Source organism: Engystomops pustulosus, chromosome 4 (assembly GCF_040894005.1).
Source record: "Engystomops pustulosus chromosome 4, aEngPut4.maternal, whole genome shotgun sequence".
Classification (NCBI taxonomy): Eukaryota; Metazoa; Chordata; class Amphibia; order Anura; family Leptodactylidae; genus Engystomops; species Engystomops pustulosus.
In genome coordinates, this window is record NC_092414.1 from 107,869,999 (window position 1) to 107,897,422 (window position 27,424).

General features: G+C 40.5%; 1 protein-coding gene across 1 annotated transcript in view; it reads right to left on the minus strand.

Moving 5' to 3' along the window:
• The window catches only part of GPR37 (G protein-coupled receptor 37), a 34,578-nt gene extending 19,172 nt beyond the window's left edge, over positions 1 to 15,406 (minus strand). The window contains exon 1 of the mRNA XM_072147028.1: positions 13,539 to 15,406. Within this exon, the coding sequence (XP_072003129.1) occupies positions 13,539 to 14,522 (984 nt within the window). The 5' untranslated portion in view covers positions 14,523 to 15,406. The remainder of the gene's footprint in view (positions 1 to 13,538) is intronic.
• Between the last annotated feature and the right edge of the window lie 12,018 nt (positions 15,407 to 27,424).

Sequence of the window (27,424 nt, forward strand, 5' to 3'; positions counted from 1 at the left end):
ACAGTACAGAACTGAGCTACTCTGTTTCAGTACCACTCATAAGAGAGAAAAAAGTTATAGCATCATTACAGTTTCTGTAGCGCTCATTTACTTTTTCAGATTTTAGCTCATTGGGGGACATGTATCATATTTTTTTATCTTTGGTTTATAATTGAGACATTTGGAAGTATTTTTTCTTGAGATACATGTTCAGTTTTACCGACCCTGGCAGGCACAAATTTTGGCTTTGAGTCTGTGTCCTGCATTTTTAAGCACTCTAGTCTAGGAGATGACCACATGGGAGGCTGCGGTCACACGTGGTGTTAAAGGGAACCTGTCACCAGGAGACCCATTTTAGCACTCCCCCAGTCCCCACAGAGCATAGTTCATATACTGCCAAAGTGTTTTTGTGTAAAAAATAGGTTTTACAGAAAAAAAGATATGTTATATTGTACCTTTCATTAGCATCTGTTGTGTGACAAGGCACTCGTCCCCTGGGAGTATCTGGAAAGGAGCAGTCCCCCCCCCCCCCCACCGTTGGAAAACAGCTCCTCCATGTGTCCTTTTCAAATATATGAAAACACCCATCACTTGGCTTAGCGACGCCCCTCGCTCCTCTACAGCCAATCCCGAGTGTGGGGAGTTATTCATATCATATCAAATCTGAGCAATAATGTAATTAGGTAAATGCCCTCTCCTCAGCTGTTCTAATGCTGACAATATAATTGTCAGCACCTAAATAAATGCTGACCATGCTTCAACCATGAACTCCTCCACATAAAGTATAGAGTCAAATGTGAGTCTTTCAAACAGCTGAAGCTTGGCCGAAACGGTGTCAAGCAGCTGGCAAATGATCCCAAATCCACCACCAAATCTTCAACAGAATGAATAAAAAGAAAAGAATTAAAGTGATGGAAAGGTCCAGTCCAATTGAAATGCTGAAGCATTAGCTTAAAGGAAATCTACCACAATGTGGTAGTAAAACTAAACTTAACATACTTACTTATCATCATCTTCTCCAGGATCCCGGCGCTGAACTTCATTAAGCTTAACATGACATCGCTGTAAAAAAAAAATTATAATGAGCAGCTATATAGAGCGATATCCGGCGTTGCAGGCTGTTAATTATTCACGCCTCCTGCGCAATAAGTACCTCCCACTCCCATGCTGGAGAGGGAGATGACGTCACGCAAGAAGTGTGAGTAATTAACATAGTCGGACATCTCATCTGGAGCTGTAAATCTTAATGAAGACCAGCACCGGGAACCTGGAGAAGACACCACATATTGGTACATTTCCTTTAATGGATCTGTGTAGAAACAAATGCCCACAAGTCTTGCTGAACTGAAGCAGAGAAGTTATTTAATTATAATTTATAAGAAATTATACTTCATGTAATGGGTGGAATAGGTAATTCTACAAAGTAAATTCATGTAGAGTACTTACTGGAGTTTTCACACATGGCTTTTTTCATTTTGGCTTTTATTTGGTTAAGTAATAACACAGTGGGGGGTAGAAGCTCTTCTCATAACAGAAGAGGCCAGACCAGAGGATTTGAGGGAGGGCTGACATGACACAGCCTTATGGGAGGGAACACATAGTTAAGAGGCATGTGAGATAGGGAGCAGGAGTTACTAAGGGCAGGTACTAGCAGGAGTTTGGGAACACAAGCCAGCCGGCCATTTTCAAGCCATTGGAGAAGGAGTCCTACCCGCCCTGTATAGGGGTGGGATGTTGTTGCAGCGGTCTTTTGGTGGTGGAGGAGAGGAAAAGCTCTTTGTAGTTGGTGGATTGATGGAGGAGTAAACAGGATGGATGGGCTGGATTAATGAAATTTTGCTTCTGCCTTAGTATGGCAGTTTGGGCTCCTGCTGGGTGGTGCCCCCAGGAGTGGTTTATAGTCATCTGCAATCCATAGTGCCCTGGAAACAGAGGCGGCGGTTTAGGGTAAACAAAGGAAGCGGGGTGCAGAAAGGCCTTTGACAGTTAGGAGCTCCGAGGACCCCTCTTTCTCAAAGTTGAAAAAAGAGGAGGGAGGGTATTGGATCGGATGTAAATAAAAATGGTTTTATAAGGTTATTTGTTTTTGATGTTTTATGTTGTTTGTTAATTAAAAAAGGCTGCTGATTATTTAATTAATTAATCCAAAGACGAAGTGTGGAATCTTTATTCCAGGGGAAAAGGAGAGCAGCGTCAATGGGTATTTTGGCAAGCAGTCGTACAATATGAAGAGTGCAAGTCGTCAGTTTTGTGTTGTGTAAGTGTAGAATTAAATGCCAAAGGCAGCATGACCTACTAATGTAGGACGAGTCCAGGCTTGAGGAACTCATTGTACGGTATATGTTAAGTGAGTGTACAATGTTTTTTTTGCATTATGCTTATATGAAAGCTGCAGGTTCATATGTCTTGCAGATGATTTATAAAGTCAGTCAGTGTATTTATTTAATGGAAGAGTAAAACAAATATAGTTCATTGCCACTATCAGCTCGACATAGAACCAATCCATTTATTCTGATGAGTTACGTTTAAAGTTGTCATTTTATAAATGCATAATAAATTAAATGTGAATTAGAACAGGTCATCAGTACAATATTAATAATGCAGGATATGCTTATAAATAAAAGACCACTGTAGCAGACAATGTAGCGTTGTTTAAGAAAGTTTTAAGTGAATCAGATTTGGATTTGTCAACAATCAAGTTGAACATTATTATTTTAAGTTGTTAATAACATTGCGTTTTTTAAATTTTTGTTACTGGATGGTATGAGATGTTTTATAATATATCAACATGAATGTAAGATATTTTTTATCCCTTCAAACTTTACTTTTGTGACCAGGACAGTAATATGACTTTGAGGTCACTAATTACATCAAATTATGCTGGTCCTAGCTAGTCTTCCAAGCTGGTATTTATGCTATATTTGCCTTTGGGGCAGCAGACACAGCACCATAGGCACCAATGGCCTTAGAGGCAGAACAAATGCTTTGTGGAAAGGAACAATGTCAAATGGTAGACTAAGTACCTTCAAGAATTTTTCCTAAAGCTTTATAAGACAGAGGTGAAGCAGGTATCATCACTGGACCATGGATAATAATGGTCCTGAAGTGCAAGAATTTCCATAAGTAATGTAGATACTGCTAAGACACCATTATCAAATATTCACAGATACCATTGAACTCCGTTTCCATATTGTTTTCAAAGGTGACGCTTAGTTTTATTCTCAAAATGTGTCACACATAAAATGGATCGCCAAAGGAGCTCTCAATATGCATAATATTATCATCAACAGATCATATTTCCCAATGTGTCGGATCATCATGGACTTTTGTCAAGGAAGATCTGTGTGGAGCAAATGAGATGTGGTAGAAATAAAAAACATAATCTGTGTGCGCTATATAAATAAAGAATTATTATTATTATTATTAAAACATACGATTTCACAAGATCTATCATATCCTTAAAGACTGGCTAAGGAATCAGGTAGAAGCACATTTGACGCAGCATGGAGTAATGTAATATGAACAGGAGGCTTAGTGGTTAGCACTACAACCTTGCAGCGCAGGGGTCCTGGGTTCAAGTCCCATCCAAGTCAACATCTGCAAAGAGTTTGTATGTTCTTTCCTTATTTGCATGGGTTTCCTCCCACACTCCAAAACATACTGGTAGGTCCACGAGGACTGGGACTGATTTGGCATGCTCTATGCAGCGCTGCGGAACCTGTGTGCGCTATATAAATAATGTAATTATTATTATTATATAAATCCATATAGGTATGCATGGGAGGGATCTTGAGGGCAGATTAAACAGACAGGAGTCGTATTAAACAGGAGGAAAGTGGAGATAGATAGACATGGTAAGGATATGAACAGTTGGACCCAGACATATAAAATTTTCAACATATGTGCCAGTATATGCAAATGGGATGTATATGAGTAGATATATGAGAAAGAGGAAGCACCAATTTGTTAGGAGCAGTACAGACACACACTTGTAATGACTATAGGTATCAGAGGAACAGTGTGGAGTCTGGGGTGGACACTGTGCATGAACTGGTATCTGTGTTGTCCATATTCTACCTTGGATGTCTCTGGGTCCTAATGTTGTTACCATGTCTCTCTGTCACCTCTCTTCTTCGGTTTATTACTACATTTGTCTGTTCAACCTGCCTCCAGATCCCTCATATGCATACCTATGTGGATTTATGTCAGGTTAAACCTTCAGTTTATATTACTTTACTCCATACATACTTTTACCTGATTCCTTAGCCAGTCTATAATCAAATGGATTAAGTACCTTTTATACTAAGAATTAATGGATCCTATGTAAAAGTATGTTTTTATATGTAGCGAGTCTTCTTTAATCTCATTTCCTACAGACAGATCCTTGCTCGAAATGTTGTGAATTATGATCCATTGATGATATGATTTTACATATTGAGGATTCCTTTGGTGGACTATGTAAACTTTTATGCGCAAATAAAACTAAGGAAACGGAGTTCTGTGGTATTTACAAATTCTACAGTTACCAGAAACAAAATGTTATTTATAAAATATTATTGGTCTAAAGCAGTGATGGCTAACCTATGGCACTGGTGCCAGAGGTGGCACTCGGAGCCCTTTCTGTGGGCACTCAGGCCATCACCAGAGATGACTCCAGGTAACTTCCTGCAGTCCCAGACAGCCCAGGACTTGCTGTGCACAGATGTATTATAAAGTGACAGCTCTACCTGGGACTATTTTCTGCTTTATTGGTGTCCTCAGGTGCTGCTATCAATGAAAACTGTGACAGAGAAGGGAGTATAAATCACAAATTAAATTTCTGTGTTGGCACTTTGCGATAAATAAGCGGGTCTTTGTTGTAGTTTGGGCACTTGGTCTCTAAAAGGTTTGCCATCACTGGTCTAAAGGTTCCAAAAGTTGGTAGAAATCAGTAGTCTAGGGTGTGTTTATGAGCAATATCACTCTTTCTGCTCATTGGGGCAGATTTATCAAGCTGTCTGAAAGTCAGAATATTTCTAGTTGCCCATGGCAACCAATCACAGCTCAGCTTTCATTTTACCAGTGCTCAAGAATATTTTAAAGGGGAGCTTGATAAATATGCCCCAATATATGATTTTTGTATTGTCTACATTTGGAATGTACTTTCAGCTGGGGTGTGGAAATTTTGTTGATCCCATCATCTTCCCCTATTCTATATAATCTGACACCTGTAAGCATTTGGTTGTCTTTCCAGCAAGATATGGTTCACTTTAGTGAAAAAATGGAAATACTGATATATTTAAAGTTTGTCATCAAAGTCAGTATCCATTTAAAGCAGAGCGGTCACTATATTTCACAATAGAAACTTCATATATTAAATTAAAGAAAAGACACATTGGGGAACATTTATCAGGAAATAATTGCAATTCCTGGCAAACCCTAACACCACCTCCACGCCCTCAGTGAAGGAGGTCATGCCAAGCAGTGGATTTGGCATAAAGCCCAAGTCTATGCAAGGTAAGAACCGGAATAGAATTGTATGCAGGCGCATCTGCCTGCTGGATAAATTAGGAGGGTAGAGCCTCCTGATATATACATACGGTGTGGTGGAAACATCATATGCTGGCGCACAAGCATCACAATTTTATAAATACAGATTCCCAACTTTAGACAGCACTGTGTACAATACAATAAAGGGAACTGATTTAGCTGAGTGAGAGTTCTCCTTATACAGAGTTTGGCAATTAAGGCTGCCTTGCAGGCATGTGGAGACTTATAGCCATTCCTACACTGTACTGAAGAGACGCAACCATGTTGAAACAGTGCTGTTGTTCCTTCTGGAGACGATATACTGGATTGGCATTAATCTTGCATCATGTTATTAGGCTTCCTGAAAGTCATGCATTGGGGGGATGCATTACCAGGTAGCATGGTTTTCCTTGTCCCATCCTGGAAAGCGTATTTGTATATTTCCCAGCATACCGGAGCAAAATTGACTATAAATGTCCAGACGCCTTCAAGGCGGCCTTCATAGGCTAAGTTTACATAAGGAGAACTCTTACTCCTTAACACAACTTACCCTAATGCATGGACACTGAATTAGGTTCCTTCCACACTTACAAGTGTGATGCGCTGAACTCGCTCGCAGTGAGTGCTGCCTTGATCGTGCGGCCCGAACGCTGAAAGCCGGAACTGAACTGAAATGCTGAGTTCAGCTCCCGTTTGCAGTATTTGGACCGGGAGATCCAGGCAGCACGCACTGCGAGTGTGTTGCGAGTTCAGCGCATCATACTCGCAAGTGTGGAAGGGGCCTTAGTTTTGTGTTTAGTAAGCACAATTATATTGCCTGTGAGAGGGTGAAGACTAAGCTGAAACTTACAGTAAAAAGCCAAGACATGGAGCGCAGCGCTGTATACTACAACTTGTCTTCTGTGATATTACTAGGGAGCATAGGGATAACTAGAACAGTCACAGCTATTTATACAGGTTTATCCAGCAGTCCAGACTAGTCGGCAAAGAACAGTGATGAGTAAATGTTGTGCAGCGTTATTGTATGCAATATTCCTTGAGAAACCTCTACATCCAGCATAAACATTTGTTCAGGTGGCATATAGTATCCATTTTCATGTACTTACCTCTGAGCTGTACTATGCACTGGCATGCCAGGCCACAGACATGCAAATATATACATTTCACACTTCTTCAGTGTTGGGTAGAAGCAGAGAAGAATTATATTTTTTTCCACTCTTGTGCCAGGTTGTGAGTGATATTGCACATTTGTCCTCCACTGTGCAATAAAGCCATATTCAATACCACTGTGAACTCATGCACAACTGTGGCGCTGTTTCAGTAAGAATGCAGCCATCTTTTACTAATTCTGGGAAACCCCTGTAAGTGGAGGGGGGCCCAGCCCCAATTTTGCTATAGGGTCCTTTTTTTACTAGTTATGTTTCTGTCTAGCAGTCATTAACCCCTAGGCGCACCAGGACGTTATAGTACGTCCCCGTGGCTACATGTTAAGCGCACGGGGACGTGCTATAACGTCCTGCTTCTGGCATCGGCTCACGAACGGAGCCGGCACCAGAAGCAGCGGCTGTCAGCTGTCTATCACAGCTGACAGCCTGCGCTAACACCCAAGCATGACCGCGGCGTGTAAGGGTGTTTGCGCTGTGGATCGGATCCCCCGTGCCGCTTACCGGGGGATCCGATCCACTTCTGGGCAGCTCCGAGGACTGGCATGTGCCCCGGAGCTGCCCGGTTTCCATGGCAGCCAGACCCCTTCCGGGTCTGACTGTAAAGTGTCTGAGCATGCGCAAGCATGCTCAGACAGTTTACACTGCTCTACAATAAAATAGTATTGTAGAGCAGTGTATTGAACTTAAACCAGTGATCAGAGCATCACTGGTTCAAGTTCAAGTAAGTATAAGTAAAAAAAGTGAAAAACACTAAACACTACACATTATAATAAATAAAAAAATAAATACATTAAAATATAAGCCCCTAAAATGTCACTTTCCCATAAAAACACTTAATAAAGTATAAAAACCACAAAAAACGCAAAACCCCCCCCGCATATTTGGTATTGCCGCGTCCGTAACAATCTGTATAATAAAACAGAATCATTACTGGACCCGCGCGGTAAACGCCGGAGGAAAAAACCCACAAAAACGTTCCGAAAAAAGATCATTTTTAATTAATACCCTATAAAAAATGCTCTAAAAAGTGATTTAAAAAATGTTATGCACTCTAAAATAAGCCCACTAAAAAGAACAACTCTTCTCGCAAAAAATAGGCCCCTAACCAGATTTGTCAGCCAAAAAATAAAAAAGTTATGCATATGAAAAGATGGTGATGTTAAAATGAACAAGATTTTCTCCAAATTAGTTTTTATTCAGTACAATTGAATAAAATACACAAAACCCCCACATATTTGGTATCCCTGCGTCCGTAACAATCTGCATAATAAAACAGAATCATTATTAGATCTGCAAAGTGAACCCCGTAAAAAAAACAACCCAAAAAAGCTCCAAAAAAAGATAATTTTCAATTAATACCCTATAAAAAATGCTATAAAAAGTAATTTAAAAAATGTTATGCACTGTAAAATAAGACCACTTAAAAGAACAATCCTTCTCGCAAAAAATAAGCCCTTAACCAGATTTGTGAGGCGAAAAATAAAAAAATTATGCATATGAAAGACGGTGATGCTAAAATTAACAACATTTTTGCCAAATTACTTTTTATTCAGTAAAAATGGGAAAAAATAAAAAATCTATATAAATGAGGTCTTTTCGTAATCGTGGTGACCCATAGAATAAAAATAATATACTATTTTTATGGTATGGTTAACGGCCAAAAAAAAAACATTCCCAAAAATTGATGATTTTCATTTCCTCCACCAACAAAGAGTTAATAAAATCTCACCAATTAGCTATAGATTCCCCCAAATTACGTACCAGAAAAGTGCATCTCATGTGGCAAAAGAAATAAGCCGCTATAGGTCCTCATTAAAAAAAGAAAAAAATTATAGCCTGTACAATGTGACATAGCAAATCTGATCTGGATGGCGCCTCCTTCCCTTCTATGCCCGGCCGTGCGCCCATACATCAGGATACCACCACATATGGGGTATCCGTGTACTCGGGAGAAATTGGGTATCAAACTTTGTGGAGCCTTTTTTCATTTAATCCATTGTAAATGTTTAATTTTCCACCCAAAATGAGTGTATTGTGAAAAAATATTACAATTTGCAGACTGCACCTCCATTTTGTTTTAACCCCTATAAAACACCTAAAGGGTTAACAAACTTCTTAAAAGTGGTTTTTCATACGTTGAGGGGTGTAGTTTCCACAATGGGGTAATTTATGAGTCTAGCTATTATTTAGGCCTCTCAGTGTCAATTAGAAGTAGAGCAGGTCCATCTAAATACGGGTTTTGGTGATTTTACAAAAAATGTGAAAAATGATACCTAAATTCTGAGCCTCATAACATTCTAGTAAAATATGTGGAATCTTAAAAAACCATGCCAACCTAAAGCAGACATTTGGGAAATGTAAGTTATGAATTAATTTGGGTGCTATGACTATCTGCATCAAAAGTAGAGAATTTAGAACATTGAAAATAAAGAATTTTTCCAAATTTTTGCCAATTTTTGTTTTTTTTCATAACTAAACGCAAGAGATTTCATCCAAATTTTTAAACTAATTTGAAGTACAATGTGTCACGAGAAAACAATCTCAAAATCCCCTGGATATCTCATGGCATTCCAAAGCTATAACCACTTATAGTGACACAGGCCAGATTTGAAAAATGGGAGCGCGTCCTTAAGGCCAAAAGAGGCTGAGTCCCCTAGGGGTTAAAGTTAAATTCAAAATAGGTTGAATTGACCATTAATTTGCACATTACTCATAGAAAATGAATAATCCAGCTAAATGAATCATATGGTTGGGACAGAAATTGCACAAAGAAAGGGAAAAAAATAAAGTCATTTGACAACTAACACTTACTGCAGAAGTGCTTACTTATGCTTTCTAATCTGTTAAATCCTTTTTTTGCCTTTGGGTTATTTTGTTCTAACTTGCTTGTTAAATGAAATGCATGATGCCAAATATTTGAAATATGATCACACAACAGACACATTTAACATCTCGTCCTCTAATTCTGTATTACCTAAAATACTGCAGCATCTTACAGTAAAACATAACAAAGGTCTCTGACAGATCAGGGTGCATTTCGTTTGGCCAACCTGAAAGTGATGACAGGTTGTCTTTAAATCTTGCAGGAGGGGTGGTCAAATTTCCTGTATGTATGACATCAGTTTTAGCACTTAATAGTAAATGGACTACTTTTTAACAGATCTTAAATGCTGGTGGAAATGTATAATTTCCCCTCTTTCAGATGTAAAGGGGTCATGAGTTCTCACAGTTACTCAGTTAACTCTTCTGATCCTCTTCCAGCTCCTGCTTGGAATATGATAAGGGAGCCTCTACCAGGCCCATATTTACTCCATCAATTCATTGGGCCACAACTTTTAGTTAACACCCCCTTTAAGTGCTACACTTGCTATTAGCAGTTATATATAAAAGATTAAATATCTGCCAAGTTATCTCAGATTGTATTTGTTCAGAAACAAATCCAAAACTAATGGTTCCTCATTAGTGAAATATTGGTGGCCCTCATGGGAGGGCCCATAGCCGACCAAACTGCTCACCTGGTTACAGAATCTGTCCGCCACTGCTGTATTAGGCAGCTGTAGAGCAGGAGAATGGAGTCCGTCTCATGCTACCACAAGTGTGAAAGCACCACCAACATTTAAAATTGACAAAACATCAACCAGAAAGCATGGTACTGAGATGTGTCTGTAGTCCCCACTTGCAGAACCACTCCTATACTGAGCGTGTTTTGCTAATTGCCTGTGAAATTGACTGTCAATTAGTGTTGCTTCCTAATTGGACAGTTTGATTTCTCTGAAGTTTGATTTACTTGGTAATATATTGTGTTGTTTAAGTTTTCCCTTTATTTTTTTGAGCAGTGTAGAACAAACATAGAGGTACTGCTAGTGCAACACCCTGCAAAGTCATAACTTTTTAAAAAGTTGCATAGTCACCACAGTCCTCTGTTGGCATATATGCTGGGACTTTTTATGCATTTTGCGACTTTGCATCTTTAAAAAAATATATCCCAGACAGAAAGTAGAGCCCAAGAACATTTATTAAAGTGCCAAAGCTCCTTTGATAGGCAGCGGAGCTGCACACATAACTGTGCCAAGGAGCTGGCTTTATGATAAATAACCCCCCAATGTGTGTATATATGTGTGTGTAAACTATAAGTGTGTGAAAGGTTTCTGTTTGTTTACTATATATGTGTATGCATGTATAAACTTGGTGCCCCTTGGGATAGTACTGTGTATGTTTTTGTCCTCCACTGCCCGTCAGTTTCATTAAGGTGGCTTTGGCCCTTTAATAAATGTTCTTATGCTCTACTTGCTTTCTGGGATTTTTTCTGTCAAAAACAGTCACAAAATGCATAAAAAGTCACAAGACATGAATCTGCCTTTGCACGATGTTACACTAGCAGTAGTTCTACGTTTACGCCAGAATAGTGAAATCTAGCTGTGAAAAGTTGCAAAAAAACTCAATGCGACTTTTTTACACCAACAAAGCCCAGCAATACCAATGGTAAATAACCCCATGTGTCTAGGTATCTATAATCTAAATGCATGATGTGTGTATGCAAGTATCTATAATCTGTAAGTGAATGACGTGTGTGTTATATATATATACTGGTATATGTATGTGTATGTTCTTTGGTGTATGTGTTGTGCTTGTATGATACTCTGTTTGTATGGATCTGCTTACACTGCTGTTATAGTTACTAAAACCATCCACGAAATGTGGACCATTCACATAATACCAAGCCCCAATGCCTTACAACATAGAAACTATGACACAGATGCCAGAGGTGGCACTTGGAGCCCTCTCTGTTGGCACCCCAACTTCACACCAGAGCAGAGATCACAATAAAGGACAAAAAGAATCTTCCTCCCATCCCGGTCAACTTAAAGGGGTTCTCCTGCTCTGCTATGACCTTCAGCTCCATAGAGATAAATGGAGCAGCCTGGGCAACCCCACCAACGAGCAAGTTACGCCCTACCTGTGGATAAGGCCTAACTTGATACGATGGGAGAATCCCTTTAAGACATGAGAAATTTTGAGACCAGAAAGCTGGATCAGAACATCTCAAAAATACAGGTTTTTTTTTTACAGTTTTTATACTTACCAAAAATGGTCCAAGTAATGACCACTGGTGACATCAATCAGTGCACCAATGTGTGTGAGGGGCAAACACAAGATAATTGAGGGTACGTTCACAAACGTATCATAACATCTGAGAAGAGAAGATTTGCCTAGTTACATAGCTTTTTACAAAATGCATTAGTTAACACAATGTTAACAAGTGCATTGACATGTTAACACATGTGTCTGTTAACATTATGTCCTCTTCACAGCTGTTGTGATGTATTTGAAAATGAATACGTTAATGCTACGTGTGAACACACCCTAAGTGCGCCCAGAGCAGAGTGTATGTACTGGCCATGGGCATATAGAAAGTAATGGGGACTTGTATTAGCCCCAAACAATTGTTTAGCACATAGTCCCATTACACGTTTATGTGCTAGATGCCTTACAAGTAGTGATGAGCGTTCTCCAACTTCATTAGAAGTTCAGGGGTCCGGCAAAAACCTACAGGCTCTCCCAGTGCAGGTGTTAATTATTTAAATGCCACTGAGAAAGTCGCGCATGGCATTTAAAGGGGTAAACCCTGTGCCGGCACTACCATTTTGGGAGGGTCATTGCTCCCCGATGGAGTCATACACTAAGCCTTTTTCATGGAGTCTCTAACATTTTATTCTGATTCCCAGTTTCTACTTTCATTTTGCTAATTGGTGAGCATCTTTTCACATTACTGTATGTGCACTGTACTTCGGTAGTCTGAGACACTCCCCTTGTTCTAAGCTAGTCCATCTAGCAGTAACAACTTTATCACTACGATAACCACTTATATCACACTGATGTATACTGTGTATTTTTTTAAGCAAAATGTATACAAATATGCATCCAACTGTATATATATATTTTTTCTCCTCATTGTGTAGATATAAACATTTGATATATTTTAAGCTTACATTTTTAACAGTAAAAAAAACAAGTAGAAGCAAGTTCAGAATCAAATCAGTAGGAAAATATTAAATATACTTATCTTTGAAAACAAAATATATTTAATATAGACCATTATTAAAAAAAAATCATTGTTGGCATCTTGGATGTTTGATATTCACTGATATTTGTTGCCGTTCAATCATGCATTATGTGACTGATGGTGGACTATAGCCAGTTAGCTGTGAGGTTGGCAGAGATACAGGCTGAATGGCATAAAACTGGCACCGATATAAAGCTGGTCACTTTTAAATAAGGAACAAATATGCATGGCAAATGGAGACGGGCAAAACAGCTTAAGAAGTCCATATTTAATTCTAAAGCTGAGACAAAAACTTGGCATGCCCTTTCTTCTGCTCATCTATTGCTAGATAAGGTGCCAGTGGTAACTTGTTAAGTGTATATAAGTGCCATTTTCACATAAACAGAAAGTCATCACATGCTGCAAATTAAACAGTTTTTCTGTAGTTTAACTAATCAAATTTACTATCTGTATCTAGTATTGCAGTTCAAAAACCAGACACCAATTATGGACAAACTCTTTATGTGTGTATAAGAGACACTGATGAACAATCTAACATATATAATAAGCATCATGTAAGTATTATTCCTGTTTTTTAACAGTAAACCAAATTCATGCAGTATCAAAAAAATGACTTCCTTCCCCCTGAGATCACCTGACTAACTAGTGGACCAGTTTACAAAGTTTTAGTAATGCCCCTCTTCCCCATTCTGGTACTTTGGTGTTATTGCATCCACTAACATGACTTGTAGATTATATGACAACACTGTTTAAAAGATTTCTTATAACGACTTACCCCACATTAACAGCCCTTACCTACATATTATTTAAGAAAACATTACCTCAATATATGGAATAATTTTGCAAGAGAAATCTTCCAGCAGCCACTTTTTGGTTAGTTCATGAAATATTACCAATGGAAGGCAGAAGAAAATGATCAAAAAATCCCAGAAGGCCAAATTTGCCAAAAGTGAGTTGGATATGCTTCTCATATAGTAGTTATGGCAAACTATGCACATCACAGCCATATTACCCATAATGCCGATAACAAATATAATGATGGATAAGCACATGACTGCATATGCTCCATATGAATCTTCGGTTAAAGGGTAAAATGGGTTCTTTATGTGCAGCTTTTTATTGGTTGTATTTTTTGGTACTAAAGCTTGGTTAACTTCCATATTATCAGAGAACACCTTCAAATCATTTGTAGCAAATGGTACTGATCCATTTAATGACAATGTGTGAGGTTCTGTCTCTTTTCCTACATTAGAGCTCTGCAAAGTTTCATTCAAATCCACTAAGAATTTTTTTTCACTGTTGGTCTTGTTTGAGCTGTCGTTCCCCTTCTTCCACTGCTGCTCATATGTTTCCCTTTTATTTCTAGCACTGTTGTATACCTTGGCATTATGGTCCAGAGGATGTTGCTCAGGTGTTTCCGCCTTATATCTGGTTTCCATGACTGTGTTGCTCAGTTTTCCATGCTCCTTGGGAAAGGTTTCATATTGCACACTTGGTGCAGGTGTCCTCTGTTCTTGTTTGCCATTTTGCTCATGCGATCCATATTCAGTCAATGGCTTGCTTAAGCTCGGATGGAAAAATATGCAAAGAATGTTCCTTAAAACATTATTATGAGCAGACTTGTCATCCACAGTTTGACTCCTTGTCCTTTTAGAGTAAACTCTGTCTAGAAGAGAGGATGGCTTTTGGCACCAGGTTGTGCCATCTCCACGTTCCACCTTGTTCAAATCATCTTGCAATTTATGATTGCTCACTATTGATGCTCCAAAAAATACAAAAAATATTGTGTAAAATGGTGACTGCATGTTTATAAGAAAACATTCGGTTAAACAGCAAGCAATAAAGAGCAGGTTCCGTGCATGTCACTTGATTCCTGGGTGCCAGACAAAAGCAGTGAGAACAGACAGAGGAAGAATATGGTGTAAATAAATTACACACTCCTTGGAGTAAAGTTTCACCTTTGGAACATGGTGTAAATGACACTGCAGTTCAATGGGTGGGAGTCATTCCAGCATCACTGCACAAACCCTTAGAAAAAGTTCAGGTTGCCAATGCTGTACATTCATCCAAATGCCAGGGCTCCACCCTTTTTGTGCCACCGTCTTTGTAAGAACTGTTAGCTTTCCTCTCGCTGCTCATTTAAATTTTCTTTCAGTGCTTCATTGTAAAGACATCAAGGGGCAGCTTTTCCTCCACTTCACAGTCACAAACGAAAATAATCCCTCCCAGGCTCAGAGTAAACAGGTTGCAGAGATGTCATCAGATCAGATTAAAGGCTGGACAGAAAAAGACAGACAACAGGCTTTCATGGAAGGAAAGAGAGAGCAATCTCCTGGAATATTTCCTTTGTCTGAGTTCTAGGTAGTGTAGCTGGGGAGAAGGTGAAGAAGCCCTTATGGTTGTCTAGGTGTGGGAGAAGAAGGAGCTCTGTTTCTGAAGGCTTCTCCCTGGTTGTACTGCTGCTGTCACTGAGGAGAGCCCCGCCTGCAGGGTTTACAAGCCTATTCTCTGCGCCTGTGTGTGGCTGGAAAGGAGACAGCCTCTCTCCTCCCTTCTCTACACTATCTCTCCATCTAATGTCACTCCAAGCAATTATCACACCTTGTTGTGTGCCCTCACATGTATCTGCTTGCATCTCCAACAACAAGGGAGGTTGTCTAACACTAGCATGGGCATTTTCAAGGCGGTATCACATGCCCTATCGGATTTTTGCAGACAAAGAAAAGATAATCCTTTACCTCAGTACATTGTAGTGGTACTTGCGGCAGCGGTGCCATTCTCTGTCTGGGCACAGCATAGCTAGTTCTCTTAGCACTGACACAAAGGCAGTGCAGGAGGGGCAGTGGGGGACTGAACACAAGCTGGTAATGCTGCAAGTAACATCTACAAGCAGCTGCCTCAATTCTTTCCTAGTAATACAGAGACTCTGCAGTAAAAGCCAAAATGGTCATACCTTTAATTAGATCAACAAGCGGTTAATGCACATTTACAAATGTCCCTTTGCTCCAGGTAACATCCTAAAATATTTCTTAATCTAAAATTAATTAGAAAGAACTAGCAACGATAAAAGAAAAAAACATGTATCTTTAAATAATATAGCTCCTGGGAGGGTGAAAAAACAGCTCACCAAATACTACAGGAGGAGCTAAAATCTTGACTTTACATAGCCTGAAGCCAATCTTATACAGATCCACTGGGGGTAAAATACACTGTCCACATCATATGGGATATATTAGTCAAACATAATTATGTGAATACTGTTTATCTGGAAGCCCAGGCTTCAATAAGGGAGGGCTTTCTTTTATACATAGAGAAAAAGTAAAAGGTATACACTTATACCACACTTATATTTCACCCATGTATGCTATAATGCACTGATTCACACATTTAGCGACACAAGCCAATGAAAGAAAATCGCTTCTTCAATGACTACTTATAAGAAAGACATATAGTTATTGTTACATTTGCATTTTAATGTGTGTATATATAAGCATAATGCTGTATAATACCCAGTGAACTAGAAAAAAGCTACATTCAGTCAACGGGATTGAGTAGGGGATTTGGGTAATTAGAATAGATCATCAAACATTTCCATCATAGCTGTCATAACAAATAGGTCAATACAATTCTTTCACATTTCCCACTAATCCAGGTCTAAAGGCTTTTGTGCTACCACTCATTTCAGTTAGCATAGATTCCACAATGATGTGATGTCCTGATAAATCTCTGCAATGTTTCCCACTCTCTTATTTTTAAACTATATTAAGTCCCCGTTAGGGATTTTTATGCAGGGCCCCAACAACCCTCCTGACTTTTGTAAGGTGAGTCCTAATTAACCCATGATTGAACATAAAGACCAAGACATACGTCAATCTCTTAGTCAAGATCTTCTCCTCTTTAATAATCAAAGTGCATAATATATAACAGAAGAATCATCAAAGAGGCGTGAATAGTATACTCCAAACCTATTGGTCATCAGGGCCCCAACAGTCCCTAAGAAAGAATAAAGGGGTGAAAACAACAGATCTATGAATAAGGTATGAAGGCACATTTTATACTATTCATAGGATTACATTTGATTCAATGGTGGGGGTGGGGAATTATTAAGCAACAAGCTACCAGTGTTGTAAGGCTTTTCAATTAGAAACACTAAACCAAAAACACAATTTGGTGTCCCAATTAAACATAGACACTAAAAGGAAACCAAATATGACTTATTTAGAGTGCAAGTATGTTTATTGAATACAAAAAACATGATTCAAGCACTTCTTGCTAAAGGGCACTCAACAATGCTCTGTGACAAGTATGGGTCTGTTGCAAATATTTAATACATTCAATCAGACAGCTCTCTAGATCAATAGTAACTTTCCAGATGCCTAGTGACACTGGGATAACACTGTGGAAGGCCAGAGAGGTGGTTCACCAGAAGAATTAACCCCTTTGCAGGCTGCTTTTATGCAACAAGTGGGAAGAAAATACATTAAGTTAGCATGTAACCTAATATTTAGTGTAGCCTCCCATATGATCCTGCCTTAAAATTCTTAACAAAGGGCATATCAGCAATGTAGACATTTTAAAAGCAAGCAAAATTTTACTTACGGTGAATTTGTTTCTACTATATTCAATAAACATACATCTCTTGCAAAGTCCTATATAACAACTGTAATACTTTTGGAAACACTAAGTTTGTCTCAAATGTATTAAGAACATGGATCTCTTCTCTAACCTGCCCCTGTCAGACTCTGCCAGAAGGTCTTAGAGAACTGTAGGCAGTAAACTTGTTTCTAGACCGCGGAGTGCAGAGGTTGTCGGCATCCTGGAGTCACCCACCGTGTCACCTGTGCCAGTACACCAACATCCTGAAAGTAGCAGAGGTCGGCATGCATCTGGAATAGGTGAGTACAACGTTATTGTTTTCATAGGGATGTATTACTGGGGTTGGGGGAGGCAGTATATACCCTGTTTCCCCAAAAATAAGACAGTGTCTTAAATTTTGCTCCTAATTTTGCTCCTAAAGAGGCACTAGGTCTTATTTTCAGGGGATGTGTTATTTTTCCATGAACAAGAATTTACATTTATCGTTGAACAAAAAATCAACTTCTCTAACATCCTTATAACCCCCAATATCTCATGTTTAGTAAAAGCACTTTCCATAAATGACCCTTCTTATCCTGGAAGCTGCTGGGATCACATTTGTAGCACAACAACCAGTGATTTACTTCCATGAATTCTTCCCCATGTCGCAACCTTCTGCAGCATCTTAAAGATCTACTAATACTAATGTATGTCTCGGGGGGAGCTTCTGCAATGGCTGCCACTAGGTCTTATTTTCAGGGGAGGCCTTATATTTCTAAGCCTGAACAAAATTGTACTAGGTCTTATTTTCGGGGATGACTTATTTTAGGGGAAACAGGGTAGATGTAGTATGTATTATGTAGTATGCTATATTCAGTGGGGTCCCCACCCACCTTAATCTGGCACCGATTACAGCTACAACGGAATGCGGGACTACGGTAGTGTTGATCAGATACTCTAGACACTAACTGTAAAAAAACAGCAGAAGGCCCGAATCTAGTGGTTCTTAATGTCCAATACAACCCTGTCTCAAGTATCACCAAGTCCACCAACTGTTTGTTGGTGCCACTCCTCCATCTGCTGCAACACTAATAGAGGAAGGGAGGGATAAAAGGGGCTCCAGGAAGGCCAATGCCACAACTGACATGACAAGGACCTCACAGCAGAACTGCTACTACCAATATCAAACCTACTTCATGTTAGCATAACCCCGTTTGCAGCATATGACCACTTCCATTTTAAGTTTTTCTCTCCATACCTTCAAAAATCCATACATAATCCAATGTATACAGAGCTGTGTGAGGATTGTTCACTGCATGATAAATTGACAGTTTTATGTTCCATGCTGTGTACCGGGATGAGGGAAACAAATTCCAAAATATTGGGAAAATTATGAGAAAACTTATTTAAACCATATACTTGTGTGCTTTGTTTTTACAGCCTCAACTTTATTCTTTGAGTTAGTACGGTAACCTGGATACCAAATTTATATAGTTTTTTATTACATTATATTAAGATAAAAACCTTTTTTGCCATATTCTGAAGCCAATAACTTTTTCATAGTTTGGTGTATGGACCTGAGAAAGGTGTCATTTCTTGAGGGACAAGTTGTTGTTTTCATTGTTACAATCTTGGGTCGGTTTTGATCGATTTTTATTTGAGATTTTACGTGTTGTGTAATAGCAAAAAAAGTCAAAATTTAGATTTGAGAGCGGTTTTCCATTATGAGGTTCATCGGCAGAAAGAACAATTTTTATATTTTGATAGATCAGGAATTTTAGGATGCGGTGATACCTAACATGTTTATGTTTAATCTGGTGAAAGGGGGGGGGGGTTATTAGAATTTTTTTAAAACTGTATTGCTAGCCATGACAACCATGTAACCCTTGGTATGGGTCCCGGCAGTCATAGTAACTGATGAGAGCCCTCTATAGACGTCACATGGGGTGTTGGCTGGATCCAAGTTGGGGCATCTACGAGGCACCATCATTAAAGGAAACCTACCACTTGAAGTGGCAGGTTTCAGATGGAAATACCGAGCACCAGCTCGGTGCCGGAGCTGGTGCCGGAGCTTATTTTTGTTAGTGTTTTAAACCGCTGTATTGCGGTTTAAAACACTTTTTAAACTTTATAGCCGCAGGGAGGTACGCGCTTGGCGCTTACCATGCGCGCGACCATGCGCGCGGCTAAATAGGAAGTGCGCCGGCTATAAAGTTTAAAAAGTGTTTTAAACCGCAATACAGCAATACAAAAATAAGCTCCGGCACCAGCTCACCCTGAGCTGGTGCTCGGTATTTCCATCTGAAGCCTGCCACTTCAAGTGGTAGGTTTCCTTTAAACTGCCACCATCATGTTTGATGCCGGAACTTAAGGGGTTTACAATCGTAGGTGTTAGCTGCATAATGAAATCTTGGTCTGGACGAGCACACAGCACATGTGAATAAGGCCTTATATTATGCAGTCAGGTAATGCTAGTTGTAGAATCCATAGAGCTAGACAATGCTCCAATACCTGTCTGGCACCAATATGTTAGATCAGCGCAGGAGAGGAAGGTAAATGCAATGTTTATATCATCTTGAGCGTCCAGTTATCCAGAAGACTGTGGGTGAGATGTACCATTCATGTTGGAGGTCCTCGGGCCTCACAGGAGAAGGCAGTGGAAAGGTTAAAATAGTATAAAATATATTTTTTATTTTCTTATTTCTCTTGCTTAAACCAGGGATGTGTTATATAATTGGAAAAATATGGTATTCAAATAGGCAGCAAGAACTTTATCCACATCGATAAGATTACTTTTGTAATGATGTTTTAAAGGTCACCAATATACATAAAAGGTTTTCTTATTTAGACACATGGTGAACATACTGTCACCAATTTAGACCTACTTTACTAAACAATACCTTCTGCCAAGTACAGTCAGTTTTCTTTTACAGGGATACTGTCTGCCCTATGGATACACTTTAAAGATACCTTATTTTCAGGTACCTTTAGCTTAATGATGAAATTTTATTACCGTATATACTCGAGTATAAGCTGACCCGAGTATAAGCCGAGACCCCTAATTTTACCACCAAAAACTGGGAAAACCTATTGACTCGAGTATAAGCCGAGGGTGGGAAATGCATTGGTCACAGACCCCCCCCCCAGTATATAGCCAGCCAGCCCCCTATAATATACAGCCGTGCCCCCAGTAGTATACAGCCGTGCCCCCAGTAGTATACAGCCGTGCCCCAGTAGTATACAGCCGTGTCTCAGCCTGCCCCCAGTAGTATACAGCTGTGCCTCAGCCTGCCCCCAGTAGTATACAGTACAGCCGTGCCCCCATTAGTATACAGCACAGCCCAGAATAAAAAAAATAAACTTATAAACTCACCCTCTGGTGGCCCTGATGCGCAGCGCTGCTCCCCCGATGTCATCGCGGCTCCTCTTCTGGCTTGCTGGCTGCTCTTGTTGCTTCAGCGTGCTGGAAGAACATGGCGGTGCCCAGCACGCTGAAGCAAGAAGAGCAGCTGGGAAGCCAGAAGAGGAGCCGCGATGACATCGGGGGAGCAGCGCTGCGCATCGGGGCCACCGGAGGGTGAGTATATAAGTTTATTATTTTTTTAGTCCATTTTTAATTACTTTTTGGTAGTATTGACTCGTGTATAAGCCGAGGGGACGTTTTTCAGCACATTTTTTGTGCTGAAAAACTCGGCTTATACACGAGTATATACGGTAACTCTTTCTGGGTGGAGGAAAAGAAAATCAATTTTTCTTTTGGATTTGTAGACATTTTTTTGGTGGCCATTTACCTTACCATATGTTACCATATGTTATCTTTATTCTATTGGTCACTGTGATTACAGCGATACCTCATATATATATTTTTTTATTTTCCTAGTTATGCTGAAGCTGGCGCTGTAGTACAGTGAAATATAGCACGTCCTATATTTTTTCATGCATGGTCAGTTAATGTGTGCTCATCACACCATGACCAGGCACCATAAACGTCAATGGGGACCGATACCCAGCCACAAACTGTGTGGTCCCCCAGACGTGTTCTTGTGCATGAGGTCTTACAAACATGGATGATGACATTGTTCAGCACACTACAGAGATGAGTAACCCAAACATAATACCGCTTGCCAGGGTCGTAACTAGGAGAGGCAAGGCCCCATTGCAGATATATAAATGGGGCCCGCTTAAAAATTTACATTTTCTTGGATTAATGGTTCAATAAACTAATATATTTAATATGGGTAAAGTGACAAAGAGAGTTGCTTGTTGTTACAGTAATATCTTAACAGATGACTAGGGTATATGATTTTATAGAGAAGGGATTATTTTAAATCTAGTGATAACAGAACTCTTTTATACTGAAACTTCACTGATTAAGTATCAGGATATTTGTTAGATCCTATACTTCGTATTCATAGACACACATAGATTTATTTACAAATCACAACATTGATGTTAGTGTTGCAGGATACAGTGGTCACTGAAGCTAGACCGAGAGTCCTGCTAATCTCAATACTCAGTCACATCGCTTTATTTAAAATATAGACACACTTAGGCAGCCCCCTAACATGTTTCGGGATTATATTGCGTCCTCAGGGGATATCGGGACTGAACCCCATTATTGAGTAAATAAGATCCCAAATTGCTGTCCAGAAGCTTGTTACTACCTGGCAGTTCCGTTAGTAACCAGTAGGAATGAACATTCATGTCCGCATTGCCTGAAACATTTGGAATCAATTGAAAGGTGCATTGCAAATAATCTGGAAGGGATCATGTACCCCCTCAACAGCATTTTACAGCCATCTTCAATCAGCCAGGTGTTAAAGGGGTTTTCCCACAAACAAAAGTTAGGCCCTATCTATGGGATAGGGCCTAACTTGCTGATCAGTAGGGGTCTCAGTGCTGAGACCCCCGAAAATCACGATAACGAGGGGTCTGATGGGGTCCCACGTAACTCAGATCCCTAACGCTCTGTCAGACTAATGGAGTCAATGTAGTAACTTTCCAAGCCAACATGAAGCTACAGATTTGATGATAATGGTGGACTCCAGAGCAAGTAAAAGAGTGAGAATCTTGAAAAAACTGCAGTGTTCTACAACCATCTACCACCGAGTAGTCGCAAATTCTATAGAAACCTTTTTCAACCACCATCTTATGCAGTCCAGGTATGAAGTCAGTATTACTGCAGATGGTAGCCTAAAGAATGTTGCTCCTACAGAGCCATCATTTGGGAAAGGACCAGAGCTAGAATCACAGGGTTACAACCATAGAACAGCCTCAAAAGGTGCTGGTTGGCAAAGCCCATTTAGGAGTATAAACCTCAATAGTCCAAGTTTGAGGGACTATTGGAGGTCTAAACTCAGTAACATGCCTCGCCTCGTGCCCTTACCATCCCATCTTGACTCAAGCTAAAGAAATAAGATCTATGGCTCTATGTGTTTAATCACCAGCTTGACATAAAGCCTACCTGTTCCTCATGAATATAATCAGACAAAAAGCTAAAAACTTGGTCATTAATTTGAGGTCAAGATATGTGAGATCTATAGTTAGCCATGTCAGAATGATCTTTTTCTGGTTTAGGAAACATGTGAATATAGACAGTATTGGTGTAAGAAGGAACTTGGACCCCCTTTCTATAGGTATTAAACAACTTGGGTTTTCAGCAGCCTACTACCAGAAATGTATAGATATTATGGCATACCAGCTATCCAAATTGGTCCAGGTGCTTTATTGGCACTCAAAGATCTAAAGGGGTTGTCCAAGTTTATTAAAAAAAAATTCTTTAACTTTAAAGCATTTCTTAAATTTTTACAAAAACCCAAAATGCTATAAATAAATGAATATAACAAAACTATCTCATTAGTCACAAAATGTTGCTTAATTAGTTTGATTTTATGAGTTATCATCAAGATGGCTGCCACTGGAAACTACAAGTCCCTTGATTCTTTAGTTCTCAGTGACAGCTCCTCCTTCATATGCTGTGCTCCCAGTGATGATATAACAGACTGTCCTGCTCTTTTACCATAGTAATGATGTGTAACTGCCATCACTGCACATCACCTCATTGAGATGGGTCTCACCACAACACTGGCCATAACAACGCAACCAAACAACTACAGGCAAACTTAGTAATCATCGCATGATAACCCTAACCCATCCAGGTGCAAGAAATGTGATTTGGAAATGTGACCAGCGGTCGTCTTTTGTTCTGTGTTTGCTCCGCATGGAGAAAATCAATGGACTGATTAAAGGGCTAGTAGCATTTTAATACTCCATCATTCTGCTGAGGGGATCAAAATATGAAATAACTAATTAAATATTAGCTTATATTATAAGGACCCATTTGTATATGAAATATGCTTATTCCTGGAATATCCCTTTAAAGGGGTTGTCCGAGTTTTGATGAAAAAATATATGTGGCCGGGAGCGGGCTGCCTAAAACAATAAAGCTGTACTTACCTCCCGGTGCCCTCCCGTATCCAGCGCTGCTGTCTCTCCGGTCCGGGCGCCATGTAAACAAACATGGCCGCCGGAGCAGCGCTGCATTCAGCTTCCGGCCGGACACGACAACCTTCTGGCCCCCATACACAATGCTGTGTATAGGGACGGATAGGCGTACCCGGCCACTGCCGGCCGGAAGCTGAATGAAGCGCTGCTCCGGCAGCCATGTTTGTTTACATGGCGCCCGGACCGGAGCGACAGCAGCGCTGGATACGGGAGGGCACCGGAAGGTAAGTACAGCTTTATTATTTTAGTCAGCCCACTCCCGGCCACATATATATATATATTTTTTTAAACTCGGACAACCCCTTTAATTCTTTGTGTTTGTCATTACAGTTTAAAAAAAATAATAAAATGATGTTGCCGAGTCAGGCTGCAAAGCCTCCTCTGTCCTCTAGTGCAGACACTCTTGCTTACAAAGAATAGAGGAGGAAGGATTACAATGCAGAGTGGTGGGGATGACCAGGGGCAGACTGGCCATATGACCCACCGGGATTTCAGTCAAGGACCGCTCTGGGACTGGTGGAGCCGGTGGAAAAATAAAAGACTATGCACTCACCTTTCCGACACTCCCCTGCAGTTTCGCTACTTGATGCAGTCCCGCTGGCAGTGATATAGCTCTGTGTGCGCCACTGTCGCACAGACTATGGTGGCAAGTGGCTGATATCATAGTCTATGAGCCGACGGCGCGTATGGAGTGGTCACTGCCAGTCAGAATGACTGCATCAAGTAGCGGAGCTGCAGGGGAGTGTTGGAAAGGTGAGTACATATTATGTGCTGGGCAGGGGACTGGCTGGCTGTATACAGGGAGGATCTGTTTGGCTATATACTAGGGGGCTGTCTGTATACTGGTGAGGTTCTGGCTGGCTGTATACTGGGGGAGGCTGGCTGTCTATATACAGGAGACGGGCTGGCAGTGTTATATGGCATGGTAGTTATATTCCTGTACATAGCAGTATTATAGAAGATATATTTTTGTGCATAGGGGGTAGTATTATAGAAGTTATATTTTCCCACACCGGAGGCACACAGTAGTTATATTCTTGTACACAGTGGGCAGTATTATAGAAGATATATTCTTGTACATAGGGGCAATTTTTATTAGTATAAACAAACAGAAAATATTACAATACATTCTCATCAGAATGAACAAACAGTTAATTGACAAATATCATACAGATCAGAGAATAATAAATTCATAATAATCTTAACTCAAAAAGTCCATCACTGGTAAAAAGAAAAATGTGGAAATTAATATAATTACTTGAAGAATTATCCCAGACATATGTTCCTCCATAACTTAACATTATTACCAGTTTTTTAACCTCTATGGATCGTATCCACCTCAGCTGCGTTCATAGGCTGGAAGGACTCGCTGTGTGCAGACACTCTGGTCCTGGTGTGCCAGTGGTAGTATTTAATTGTAGTGATGATCAGGTACATGGTCCCTTGGTCTATGCCGGCTACCTGTGGTGTCACCCCATAGATTATGTCTGGGTATGTCAGAGACTGCAGTTTTGCTATTTTGAGTCTGTGGGACACCTCCTGCCATATCTGCCTCAGTAGTAAAGTGCTCCATGGTATCCTCCTGCTGACATCCCAAGGGGCACAAACGCTCAGAGAGATTCAAGAATTTTAAATTGCCCCTGACAAAAATCCTCCCATGCAGTGACAACCAGGCGATATCAAAGAGCTTTGCAGGGAGTCTCGGACTATTGAGGAACCTCAGGCTTTCCTGCAGGGTGGCCGTTGTGCAGTCCCTCAGAGCTGGCTGAACAGTATAGAAGGTCCTACAGATATTGGTATAAAGGTCCTTCCTGGTCTTACTCTCCAAAAATGTCTTGTCTAGCCTCCACTTCTGAGACCATACTCCAGTTACTAAGGGAGGAAGCCAGGAGTCCATCGACCCCTCTTGAGACTGCCGCCTCGCACCCAAGACTCTGCAAAAGGCAATATCCAGTCCATGACACTACTTACCCACGGGAGACCATTATTTGAGTCCAGGCAACCAAAATTTACTTTCAGAAACATGGAGTCAAAAAATACCCTTTCTCCTCTGCAGGTAGGTGATCCCTCTTTTTACTGTGTTCAACCTGTTTCCCCATAAAAGTTGGAAGAACAGGCTAAAGAGCCGAGCGGAGAAAGATTCTGGCAAAGGAAAGACGTAACAGGAAGACAGGGACCAGGTAAGTTTTCATCAGAGTAACTCTTTCTCTATAGGTCAGCCTCCAGTTCTTCCATCGCTGAACCTTTATATTTCCGGCTTCCAACTTCTCTTCCCAATTTAGTATGGAATTATCTTCCCTCCCAAATTTCACCCCAAGGATTTTAATATGGGTGGAGGCTTTGGCGAATTGTGGCAAATCAAAGCCAGGAGCAGTATCCAATGTCCAGAAAGCTTGACTCTTCTCAAAGTGGACCAAAGACCCAGAGGCCTCTGAGTAACTTCTGATGGCTGCAGACAACATCTCCACCTCATGAGGCTCAGATATCACCACAGTCACATCATCCGCATAGGTGACTACATGCAAAGGCAAGCAATGGGGGACCGGCACCCCCTGAAAATCACACCGCTGCAATGATCGCAGACACAAGTCTATGGCAAACACATAGAGCAGTGGACTCAGGGGGCAGCCCTATCACATCCCTGCCTCTACTTCAAAAGTGTCCCCCTGCCAACCATTGATCAGAGGAAAGCTCTTCGCCTCTCTGTACAAAGTTCTCAGCCAATCTATAAATTCTCCTGGAATACCGTACTTTGACAAAGTGGCCCATAGATAATCGTGATCAACCCTGTCAAAGGCTTTAGCCTGGTCCAGACCTACAACATATCTCCCACACCTCAGAGCTTTACATCTCTCAAATATCTCTCTAATCGAGATGACTGCTCCACAGATGTTCCGCTCTTTTACTGTGCCGTACTGAGAGCCTGCCAACAGTGCCGGGGACAAACAGACTAACCTAGAGAATAGAATTTTTGCCAGAATTTTCCTGTCGACATTCAAGAGGGCGATCGACCTCCAGTTCTTGATGTCACTAGGCTCCTTACCTTTGGACAGCAGAATAAGGGAGGACACTCTCATGGATGGAGGCATTAGGTGATTTTCTATACAATTGGTAAGCACATCCACAAGAATCGGGGCTAAGAGGTCTCTGAACTTCTTATAGAATTCACATGTTATCCCATCAGGACCTGGTGCCTTCTTCAGATGTAACTTATTGAAGGCCTCTTTAACCTCCTCCTCTGTTATTCCTGCTGCAAAGGAGAAAAGTGTCAGGACTGGGAGTTGCCTCCAAGAATTGAGCCATTTTCTCTTTATCCAAAACCTTCTTCTGAAATAACTCAGCATAGGATCTCACCACCCCCAGGATACCCTCCCGAGATTCCTGTAAAACTCCCTGGGAGTTGGTGAGACCTGTGACCGATTTCTTGGCCACGTGTTCCCGGCAATTTTCATACGGATCAGGAACGCCCAGTTTTCCGTAGTCCCGCTCGATAACCAGGGACGTGTAGCTGCTGTACTGATACTGCTTTATCTCAGATTTCAGTCAGTCAATCTTTTGTTTTTCATCCCCACGCGTCAAATACAGTGGCTCCAATTCTTTCCGTAGCTTGAGATACTGGCTGTACTTA